Source organism: Macrotis lagotis, chromosome 2, assembly GCF_037893015.1.
Source record: "Macrotis lagotis isolate mMagLag1 chromosome 2, bilby.v1.9.chrom.fasta, whole genome shotgun sequence".
Classification (NCBI taxonomy): Eukaryota; Metazoa; Chordata; class Mammalia; order Peramelemorphia; family Peramelidae; genus Macrotis; species Macrotis lagotis.
The window spans coordinates 289988253-290000707 of NC_133659.1; the positions used below are offsets into that span (position 1 = coordinate 289988253).

Below are 12455 nucleotides of genomic sequence, written 5' to 3' on the forward strand. Positions count from 1 at the left end.
CAGCTCTGCATTCCTTCTTGGAGTGTGTCAGAGCTGATGACTTTGATAAAAAACAAGTTTTACTCCTCTCTGTGGTCCCCCTGTGGTCCTTGCCCCAGAGTAAACACAGCCTGGGAACGGAGTCGGGTGGCTGGAATCTGTTGAGTCTATTTTGCTTTTAAACACCTTCAACCATATTGCCAGGCAAGTTCCTGGGTTGGGGTACTTACCTAAATGGCGTCAGAAGAAATTGGTGGCAGTCTGGGTACTCAGGAGAAATTTTTTAAACCTTCCGGTTGAAGAGATTGGATCTGGGAAGATTGCTAAGAATTTTATATGTGGGTGGCCTAGGACTGTACCAACTTCATTTAAAAAAAAATATTTACCTTGCCTAATGTTCAAGTAATGTTTAGTATTTTTAATACAAATCACCAAAACTCATTTTATCTCAATGTGACTTTTATTAATCCCTTAAAATCAGTATTCCCATTTTTTTAAAGGGTAGGGAAAACTCAAAAGCTGAAATTCTATTTGGAGGACTCTTTATGAAATCAGTTTTTGACCTGGTGATACACACCTACCTGATTTTCAAGTGAAATCATTCCTTTTGGGCTCTCATGGTTAGAATCTAGAAGCTGTTAATGCCTCTTCATTTTCTTTTCCTCTACCTCTAAGCTCCTTATTCCTTTCATGGTGGTTTCATTTTACTATTCGTAGATTGGAGACCAAGGAATAACAGTGGGGAAGTTTTTGTAATGCACACCAAGTTGGAGTTAACATGGTTTATTGAATCATGAAGGCAGTGAAGTTGAACTAGTAAGGACCAGTATAGGGGTTGCTTTAGAGATGGATGATGCCTGGGCTTTAGTAGTATTCATAGAATTACTTCTTTCCTTCCTTTCCTTTCTCTTTTGTTCCTTCATGACATATGCTGGATATGTTCAAGGGAAGTTATTATAGAATACCCAATGCCTTAGGCATACTGCATTTTATGCTTTGGTATAGGGCAAAAGAAGAGCAGGCTTAACTGGAAACCCACTGTGGAAAATCTAAGTAGAAAGGATGATAAGATTTATAGGTTGTACCTCTTCTCACCCCCTTTCCCCTCTACCTGTACACTTAACTAGAAAATGTGGGAAACTATCTACTTTTAAGCCCTACTCTCCTGAACTCTCCCACATTCGTTCTACCAGTATTTCACAAAAAATACTTACGTGCAATTTGAGTCTAGGTGGTTGACTATGCTTTTTTTTCACCCTTTACACCTTGTTTTTTTTTGGGGGGGGTCTATTATCTCTCCTATGTTGATTTCATCACCTAACTACTCTGGGGAAGCATGTTCTCCTGCTCTGTTTAAACTCCAGCACAGGTGTGCTCTTCATCACCAGCTGTGACCCTTTTCCTGTCTCTCTCTTCATCCACATCCCTGCAGGGGAGATCCTGTTTGTAGGAAGTGTAAACTTTAATGGGAGGCCTGGGTATAAGTTACATAGCTCCCACCAGGGCTGCTATAGGAAAAATCTGTGGTGTCTGTGTGAGTTTCCCAGGACGTGGCCTGTTGAGCCAGAGAGTAGCCCATGCAAAAGACTGGTAAACCTGAGAGTAGCCCTCTTTGTTCTACCTTGGAATTTAGTGTAGATCTGCAACTTGTTTAAGCCTTTTAGAGAATATTTGATCTCAGGAACTAATGAATAAGAATTCAAGCATCCCAAGTTGAACCCTTTATTTTAATCCCTTCTTTAGTTCTTGTATATTTTAGGTAAGGCATTTTATCCCTTGGAGATAGTTCTATTTGCTGACTTGACAGATCTGGGCTCTGCATTACTTATATTTAAAAGACAACAGCTTTTTAACTGGATTCAATAAAGGAAATGGGTATTTTTAATAGAAATTAGGCTTCAAGGTAGAGTGCCTCAAGTGTGAAGCCTTCATTTCCTCTACCTGCTTTGCATTGTCCATTTAGTCATTCTGAGCAAAACTGAGACAATCTCTTGGGGCATAGGAGTAGAGAAAAGTGCTTCATTGGGCAGAATAGAGATGGAAACTGGTGGGAGTGGTATTTGCTTCTGGGTTGCCTGTGTTCTTGAGCTTCAGATTCTGTAAGAGAATGAGTCATCCATTTCCTGGTGACCCTGAATTCTGGTAGATATTTAAACACTCTTACCTCCTCACTTCCAAGAAATTGATTCTGATTTCACTGATGAAGAAGATGGCAATATGTGAATGAGATGATTGGAAGGGAACATCATTTAATTTGAAAAAAATTTCATTGCCATTCCCATCTTCTCCCTTTTCTTCATTGACTCAGTTTGTTGTTTTATAATCTGTCCCATGTACTTTGATCTGACTGGGGAAGAGACTAAGGGATAAACACATTTAGTTGAATTTCAGAGACTGGGGGGTGGGGATGACATCCAGTGTTTAAGCATTGGAGTGTTTCAGAGACCAAAACCATCAGTTGATGTCATTTATTCTGAGTGTATGAAATTGGAAGCCCAGTTACCCTGGAGTGTTTCTTAACCTTTACCTCTGGGAAGTCAAGGCCATGTCATCATTAATCTGTTGTCACCTAAAAGCCCCTGGGCTCTGCTTTTCATCCCATCATCCTTCATATGGTAGTAATGTATAGGAAAGTGAATAAGAGACTCTCTCTTTTCCCCTTTTCCTCTACATTCTATTGGAAAAATGCAGTGTGTCCTGGAATCTGCAGTCATGTTAATATAGCCATTCTCTGATACAGAGTAGAATAAGTTGTCCAGGGATATATTCAGGGTCCATCTTTGATTGATTTTAACTTTTATCTTTCCATTCCTTCTGGAAAAAGGTCCTGACAGTTGCAACCTCTGGACTGGTTAATGGTGATCAGAGAGAGTGGATTATAGATGTAGAATAAAATGTAAAATATATTTTCAGACATGTGTTGATTTGTTTTTGCTTAATTGTTCTTTGTTATAAGGGAGGTTTCTTGATAGGATGAGGGTGATAAGAGGTCATTGGGACAGTTACAAAAAGCATCAATAGACACAAAAAAAATCCTAGAAAAAAATATAGTGACAATACCTTAGATTCCAGTGACTTTTCTGATAGATGCAGAATTGTTTTAATGGAGATAGCTCTTTAGATTAGGATCTATAGGTTCTAATGTCCCTTCCTTACATAAAGAGGTGAGGGGGTAATGACTAATTGGGTTTCTTGTACTAATTTGGGAACAGTGGGTGACTTACTCTAATTAAGAGCATAAAATGAGTGTTCCTCTAATTTGAACCTCAACAAATAGTCTCTCCTTTATATTCTTAAGAAATTCTGAATCCATATTCTCACATCTCTTGGGTTGCAGCTGGTTTACAATGTGTTTTTTTATACAGTGATCCAGATCTTCTTAGGCTTTTATTCCACTACAAGTTTCATTTGACCATAAGATGGGAAAAGAACCCAGTATGTTTATTGGGAAAGTAATTTTACTTTTGGGTCTGAATTTGGTCATCCTTAAAATTGGGGATGGTGGGACTAAGTTATCTCATAAGGTCTTCCCATTCTACCATGTGATTTATCTCAGGTGACTCCTTTTGATGGGATAAATGTTGCAGAACCTAAATTGAAATTACTTATTGCCATTGGGTTAGAAGAGGAAAAGCTAGAAAAATGTCTTCCTTGAGATACAAATTTAAAAATATTGAGTCATTAGGGAGAAAGAATGGGTAAGACTAGAATGCAGGTCCCAGGTAGAGATACTTTGATACCCCTCTGTCCAGAGAAGGAGCAGCCACACTTACGTTGGAGTAGAGAAGCAATGGTACCCAGCTGCCATTGTTGCAGCCAACTATTGTTCAGCTTTTAAAAAGAAGCAGCCAGCTGCGGCCCTTAAGTTAGAATCTAATTCTGATTTCCCAGATGAGACTAATGCCAGACCACTCTGTGCACCATGGAAACCATTGCCAGAGCCCTCAATTTAACTTTTGTAGCCATGAAATGAGTTCCCCTGGTCCCTAGGACAGGGTAATGAGGAATTTTTAAATGGTTCTCTTTCTGTTTGGAAAATGTTAGGGCAAGTCTAGAAACAACTGCATAACTTTGCACAGGGCATTGCATGCTGCCTTCTATCTAGTCTTCTTCCACAGGATCTGCCTGCCATTTTTCTCATTGTATATTTGCCTTGCCATCACCATGAATCTCCTAGTCACCTCTTTATTCATCTGCAGTTAATAGGAATCTTATTAATAAATAACATCTCATACTCAATTAATACTTCCTTGTTTACAGATTGCTTTATTTCACAACCCTGTGAGGTAGTATAAAGTTATCCTCATCTTGAGGGAACTGAAACTTAGTGAGATTTTGATTTATGAAAAGTGACATAGCTAGCAAGTGTTAGAAATGGGATTTTTTTAACCTGTGTCTTCTTACTCCAGATTCAGTGCTGTTTTAACTAAACATTCTTTAACTAAGTTTTCCTTTTCTTTATGGTTACTGCTTTTTTAAGGATGATTTAAACAATGTTGGTATCCTATTATCAAAGTTCATTTTTATAAGCGGTGATATGAATTGTCAATTAGAATCACATTATTAGATGACTTCACTTAGTTAAGTTCTGAAGGTATACTTTGTCTGGAAGTGACTCGATATTAATATTAATACATTTTTTAGACAAATAAAATGAAGACACAGATCTAAAATAATTCAGTCTCTTTAAATTTTCCTCTTTAAATAGCTGTCATTATGGTCCAGGAGTTCCAATCCAACAAGCATTTAGTAAGCGTTTACTTTGTATTATGATCAAGGCATTTGCTGGTATTAAAAATACAAAAATGAAAAAAATAGCCCTTGTCTTCAAGGAACTAAGGCATACATTATTGTTTGAGGTTGAAAGAGCACTAACAGCTAGAGAGATCAAGAAGGGGGTTCTTGTGGGAGGTGGTCCATGAAGGAAGAAAAGGATTTTCTAAGAAGCTGTGATAAGGAAGAAAGGAATTCTAAACATGGGTTTCACCTTGTGCAAAGGAATGAAGGCAGGATTAGGCAGCAGTAAGTAGGCCAATTTGGGTGGAACATAAGAGTAGATGAAGGGAATTGTGTGAAAACATCTAGAAAGATGTTTTTATTTCATACTAGAGGTAGAGTAGGGAGTGATGTGGTTAAATTTAAACAATGTTGATATCCTATTATCAAAGTTAAATGACAATATTCCTTTCTGTTAATAATTTTTTAAAAGTAGTCAGTAATATTATTTAGTGGTTAGCAATATTTTGACACAAATGAGAAAGTTAGATTGGAGTTTTGGAAGAGACTGGAAAAGAGGAGTCTAATTAGCAGACTGTTGCATTAACCTGGGGAGATGGTAAGGGCCTAAATTAGCTATGCCTCCCAATATAATGATATTTTTAGTATTCATTGACTGAGAAAATACATGGTGACTGAAAACTACTCTGAATTCAGTAATGCTTTTAAATGAATTTGTATGGTAATTAGTCATAGGAGAGAATCTATCTAAAGACTATAAGAATAGTAATGTTTAGTCTTAGAAGGTATGTTTACTTGATTGTTATAGTAAATTGTATTGCATGATTTCTTGGAATGAAGTAAATTTTAAGATGACAATGCTTGATGTCACTTGATGACCCATGCAATAATTTTGAAGTCTGAGGCCCATAGATTGGGAAGTTGTAATTTAGTTTAGTCCCCTAATTTTACAAATGAAGGAAGCAGACATAATTTGGGTTCAAGGTAATGTAGCTTGGTGTGTGTGGGCGGGGGCAGGAATCAGGCCTCAAAAACCAAGTCTTTTGACTTTTTTTCCATAGTATTTCAATTGTCTTAACAACTTCCATATGCAGAAGGAAGGCAGCCCATATTTTCAGGGACCTGGAAAGAGAAGGTAGATTGTATTGATTTTTTTTTGTTGATGGTAAAGAGAACTCAATTTTTACTGGCATCCTGGATTCTTGTCTTTTTACCAATTCTTCAGTTTTGACCTTTGAGACAATTCATTCTTCTATTATTTATTTCACTGTCTCCTATAGAAAATTGTTCCATATCTATCCCAGGTGATGGTTAGACTCTTATTTACATAGATACAGAGTTTATGCTAATTGTAGTCTGTTTTGGATCTTTGACTTGGTGACTCTGACTTGGTGATCCTTTTTTTTTAGGGTTTTTTTTTTTTTGCAAGGCAAATGGGGTTAAGTGGCTTGCCCAAGGCCACACAGCTAGGTAATTATTAAGTGTCTGAGACTGGATTTGAACCCAGGTACTCCTGACTCCAGGACCAGTGCTTTATCTACTGCACCACCTAGCCGCCCCATTTGGTGACTCTTTTAAAGAGTCATTGCCTAGCATTTTTAATATCATTTCGTTGGTAGCCAGAGTCTGAGATGTGAATCATGAAGTGAAAGTTATGGGTCTCTTAGTTGGTTTTCTACTCAGACTCCGCCTTATGCCTCATACTAAATGAATATTAAAATCATACGGGAGTGGGGTCCCCTTCATAACTGAAATCAAAAAGACTTTCATCTTAAATATCTCATCTTCTAAAGGCAGATTATGATTTCACTTTTGTACTTCTTGTCAAGTCATCTCTGCTATCTATATAAACTTGTTTCATACTTGAATTAACATTAAGACCAAGGAAAAAACAGGTGATGTCTTCTTCCTTTGGTTTCAGTCCATCTTTGGGGGTAGTATGGGAGAATTATTTATGTTTCTCATTAATATCTGTGGTCTTGTGGTAGAAGTTCTCAAAGTGGGTCTGAGGGAGATAAGTAGTGGATGGAAGATAACCTGGGTACCCTGTATGTATTGCTTGAGGAGAATTATCCTCCCTGGTAACCTCAGAGGCAATGTGTGTTTATTGGAGCGGAATAAAGTTTTGATTGGAAATAGAGTTCATTGAATCCTAGAGTCATACTACTCTTATGCATTCTCCTCTACTCTACCCTGCCACGATCTCATAGAAAGAAGAGAGATCTGTTGTCAGTATTAGACAGCTTTTGATGGTGGGGGTGGGGTAGGGTGGTAGGAGTGCAGAATGGGTATGACACTAAGCCAAAGGGGTCAGTGCTGCCCACAGATGCACAACCCCATTTGTGCACTTGAGCATGGCCTGGGGGAGCAGTAGGCCTGATGAATGTAGAGAGAGCTGCGATTTGATCGAGGTAATTTCCCTCAGATGGGTCCCGCCATCCCATGAATCAAAACCTGTCAGCAAGGAGCTAAAGATGGAGTGAAGTTTATTGTACGTCTGTCTCCATGCGACACCATCACGCTGGAAGGGTCAAGTGAGAGAGATCATTAGAACTGCGTTGATTTAGTGGGCCTGTTGTGCACTTTCCCTGCAGGGCAAAAATGGAAAGAGGCTTTAGCCCAGGAGCAGAGGATGCTGGAGGGGTGGGGATGAGAGGGCAGGCAAGCACAAAATAAATAAAACCCTCAGCATCCCTGGGGGGGTGAGGGGCTGGGCAGGAGCCATTTTCAAGGCAAAGTAGACTCTGGTGGTAGTGGGGGGTGGGGTGTTAGATTATTGTTCTCTCTGGAGCCCCTGGTGAATTTGGAGCAGATGCTCTGCCTGGATCCCAAGTAGAGGCACCAAATATCCAATTAAAAAGGAAGCTCATTGAGAGAAAGGGATTCCCTGAGAATTTACCTCTCCTGAGGTTAGACAGAATAATAATAAAAAAATAACTATTACTAGGGATAAGTGATGGTTGAAGGAGTAATTTTCCTTGATCTCTGTCAGCTTCACTTCTTCAGTGATGATTTGAACAGGTTAATTTCATTAAACATGCTCCAACATTAAAATGTTTATTTCTGAAGACAGCAAAGTGAACATTTTGTTGAGATGGGTGGCAGAGCCTAGGGTTGTCCTACACTTGACTTTGCCCACAGAAGTGGGCATCAGATCTATGAAATTAGTGAATTCTGAGTTTCATTTAGGGGCTGGAGAAGAGTATTTGTTTCTTTTCATTTTAAATGTCAGTGACTTTAATTCATAGGATTTCCTGTAGAGACTCTGTACACATGACAACCTTTCAGCTCATGTAATCAGTAATACTGAGTTGGTTTCTACAGTGACATTTCAATAAGGTATTGATATTGCCCCATGCCTTCTTCCATTCACCAAAAAAGTATGATATTTACCCTTTTTGATTCTTGTCCTGTCTGGGGGATTGTGACTATTGTTTAAGGTGATCATAAATTTTATAAGGCATTTCACCTGTTCTCTTCTTGATTGGGAGACTTGAAGGTTTGGAGAAGCTACATTTAAGAAGGAGTACTTGAGGAAATTTCAATCATAAAATTTTTTTTTTTCCATTTCCAATTCTTAGATGTTTTGGGACAGGCAGGATGAATCATGTAATGTAAACTTTTCCCAGTAACTTAGATGATTAGAACTGAAATGGAATAAGGAATAATTCTTACATAGGAATTTTGGTTGAATAAGTGGAAATTAATCCCAGGCAGGTAGATGTAGGAAATTCTTTGGTCTAAGCCAAAAGAGAAGGGAGGAAACTCATTAACTTACTTGTCTTAAGAAGATATGAGAAAAAACAGGATATTTTTTTTTTAATTTTAGATGTGAAGTGTTGGAGTCCTGAGTAGTTAGAATGTAGAAGCAGCCATATCTCCCAGGCCCACTAAATTAGTGTCCTCCTTCCTCTTCTCCTGGGCCATGTCTTTTCAGATGTGCTCACTTTACCTTAAAACTTCCTTGTTTCCTCTGCTTAACAGAGTGTTTTACACAGACTTTGTGATTGGCAAAAGTTTACATTGATAGGATCATAGGTGCAAAGCTGGAACTTCAAAGGTCGAATTGGCCCAAGGCATCAGGGGTGATCTGCCTTGGCCAAGGTTACACAGTATTAGCTGAGATTAAGTGTTCTCCAGTTCTAGTGTGCTCCTTCCTGACACCTAGATGAAATGACTTTGTAACATATGGAGGATGAGCTTACTATCTAAATGCTGAATATTTCCCTCTGCTTTAATAAATCAACCTGACCTTTCTGCTCTGACCCCATAAAATTAAATTCTAATCTTATAATTTACTGGGGGCATTTGGTTGTCTCAGACCAGTAAGTCAGTAAACATTTATTAAGTGCTCAAGATGTTCCCAGCACTGTGAATATAAAAAAAGAGCCCCTGCCCTCAGAGAGCTCAAAATCTAATGGGGAAGATAACAAGCAAATATGAATTAACTACGTATAGGAAATAATTAAAAGAAGGGAGGCATAGAATTAAAAGGGGTTGAGAAAGACTTCCTGTAGAAGATGACATTTTAGTTGGAACTTGAAGCCAGGGAAGTGAATAGGTAGAGATGAGGAAAAATATTCTAGACATGAAGGAAAGCCATAGAAAATGATGTGGTTTGAGAAACATCTGGGAGGCCAATGTCAGTGGATTGAAGAATACTTTGAAAGAAGTAAGGGATAAGAAGACTTGGGAGAAGTTGGTTATATTGGATTTTGATGATCAAAAAAAGGAATTTGTATTTGATCCTGGAGTGGGGAGGATGACCTGTGCTTTTTAGGAATATCACTTTAGAGGCTAAATGGAGGATGGATCAGAGTGGGGAAAGATTTAAGGCAAACAAACTCACCAGTAGACTATTGCAATAGTCCAGGCAGGTGGTGATGAGGGCTTGCACTAAAGTGGTGGCACTATCAAAGGAGAGAAGAAAGTATATTCTGGGAGATATTATAAACGAGAAATCTACAGACCTTGGCAACTAATTGGATGGGGCGGGGGGAATAGTGAAGAATTGATGAAAGCCAACTTTAAAGTCTAAGGGAATGGGAAGATGGTTTATTGACAGCATGCTATTCAAGACCCCATAACTACTATCTGTCTGGGTACTACTTCCACAACACTGAAATCCCTGATATGACTTAGATGGTATTTAAAAGTTGCTATGGCCCCAAATTTCAACATCCTCTAGTCTACCTACCTATCCGAAAACTTAGATGGATTGGTTTCCAGAAATCATTCTCTTGCTAGACTTCTGACCAAAACCTTTCCAGTGTGGTAGGGCTTGGCAGAGCCTGTGGTTTCATATATGTGGTTTCATGTTTTATAGTTCACAAAGCACTTTACAAAACAATACCTAATTTAATCTACAACAGACCTTTGAAATAGGTATCCTCATTTTACAGATGAGGAAATTGAGGCTCAGAGAGGTTAAGTGCATGCTTGATGATTATGAAAATAAAACAAGAAAACTATGCATGAAATGGAGTCTGCCTAATTAAAATGGTCTGATTAAGAGTCAAGAGGTATGTATGAGTAGGAATTTCTTCAGACTTTCATAATTTTGGAAGACAAGTATAGCAGGATAGAAATGAACAAACTGCTCAGACCCTAGAAACCTAGGAGACCTGTCTTACAGAATTGGGTTTAGGGAGCTTGGCTCAATTTCAAACTTTAAAGTTGAGTTGCACAGCTTCCCTGTTCCTTACATTATAGGAGGTTCCTAGGGATGTGGGAACAAAAATGGTTCATTTGTTGACTGTGGAGTAGAAATTGAGATAACTCCCCATATCTTTTTGAATTGCTTACATGACTTTCCCTTTTAGTTCTCCAGTTTCTAGACATCTTGAGCTAGAGCAGACTGTTTGTGGGGAAACTTTCCTTGTGGCTGTAGCCTACCTGTGGTCAAGCTTCATGAGGAGGAGAATTAGCAATGCTTTCAAGAAATATAAACTCCTGGGGGCTGTAAAAAGATTCAGCTCAGAAGCACCAAGCAGGAGCTCATTAAATAGTTTGCTTGAGTTCTTTCAGCCTGGCCTGGTGTTGGTTATCTTTATTACTGGTTGTAAATAAAGCCAAAGAAGTTGTCCTGTCCCATAAGGGCCTCCAGGATGGTGTGAAGGATAGGGAGGGGGGAAAAGATCTCTGTCTTGATGTGCCAAGGACTAGAACATCTTTTCTTGGAAAAACTAAACTATTTCCTAATTCTGGATGTTCTTATTATTCTGGCACTGATCTTTATAGACTATGGCAGGTCCCATTCTTCATTACACCAAACACACTTGAATTTTTAAGTCATAGAGAGAAGATCTATAAGACTTTTCCAGCTCCAATCTTGAAAGTTGCTGGAAATGAACAACTTCAGTCATTAAATCAATAAGAGGAGGGTGTTTGGCTCCAACCACTGGCAGCCAAAACATCCTCAATTTGCAACACAGACAAGTTCACTTAGAGACGCTAATTGAAGCTTCGGCCTTTTTATTTTATTTTATTTTATTTTGTTTTATTTTATTTTATTTTATTTTATTTTATTTTATTTTATTAGCATTTCCAGATTTGTTTAGGGTTTTGTGTGACACTTATGGAAAGACTCATGTCATTTCATTCTCTTCATTGGCCTTTAGATTCTGTTCACCCTAGACTCTGACCCTGGCTTGCTAGTTGGGCCTGTTGACCATCTTGGTCTCCCCATTTAGAAAACCTAACCTATCCTTTCCAGGTGTGATTATTCCTAGAGTGTAGTCCTGAACTGCATGAAATATTTAAAAGTCAAATATCTTGAGTAGAGAAATTTGACTTTTGATTATTATCATTGCTGCTACTTGACTCAATCTTTTTCATGCTCCCAACTCCAGTTTAATTTTTGCTGGTTCTGAGGACCATGTGCAGATAACTTCACATGCTGTGGCTTGCAGTTTTCTCACATGGCCCTCTACTTGATGCCTACTTTGTTAATTCTGTGTGATAGTGTCTTCCTAACTCTTAGCATTACCCTTGGGAGAGGGAGGGGGGCACAAACAGTAACTAACCAGTTATAGCTTTGCTCCCCATTTCTCCCCATTCACCCAGGGTTCTTGTGGTTAGGAACCATATTGTTTCAACACTTCCACTTATTGTCCCCGAACAGAATGAGGATGATGAGAAGCTGAAAAAGAGGAAGGAGCGATTTGGGATTGTCACAAGTTCAGCTGGGACTGGAACCACAGAAGACACAGAGGTAAAAATATGACAAGGCAGGATAACTTCCTTAGCATCCTTCAGGAGGTTTTTTGAATAAAAATGCTGTATCACATTTCATTTTGGGGATAATGTCTATATTAATTATGATCAGTAACCTTCCAGGATAATTTTGATGGCCATTTTTTGCCCTTGTTAGACCCAGCAGAGATATGGATTCAAATAAATGTCTCTTTCCTTATCATTTTGTTTACCTAAGTCTTTAGTGATATAAAAAACTGGCTTCTAAGGTGGGTTATATTGTCCAGTCATTTCCCTTACTCCTCATAATCTTAGGTCTAACCTTGCCTCTGAGAATTTGTTGATTGCAAGGTAATAAACATAAGATCAATAACCCAGTGTATAAAGAAACTAGTTATAAACTTGAATGTTAAGTACAGAATAACTTCTAACATAGTGTACTCTTGGTATCAGCATCACTTTAGGGATCATTGGTTCCTTTCCTGTTTGAGATCTAGGGTTAAAGAAATGAGTATTCCACATCTCAATTCTATTTATTCTTCCCA

The 12455-nt window shown here is 38.4% G+C and overlaps 1 protein-coding gene across 1 annotated transcript in view; it reads left to right on the forward strand.

Annotated features, from left to right (window-relative positions):
* SARNP (SAP domain containing ribonucleoprotein) overlaps positions 1-12455 on the forward strand; it is a 39068-nt gene that overhangs the window by 24972 nt on the left and 1641 nt on the right. The window contains exon 10 of the mRNA XM_074226444.1: positions 11840-11929. Within this exon, the coding sequence (XP_074082545.1) occupies positions 11840-11929 (90 nt within the window). The remainder of the gene's footprint in view (positions 1-11839; positions 11930-12455) is intronic.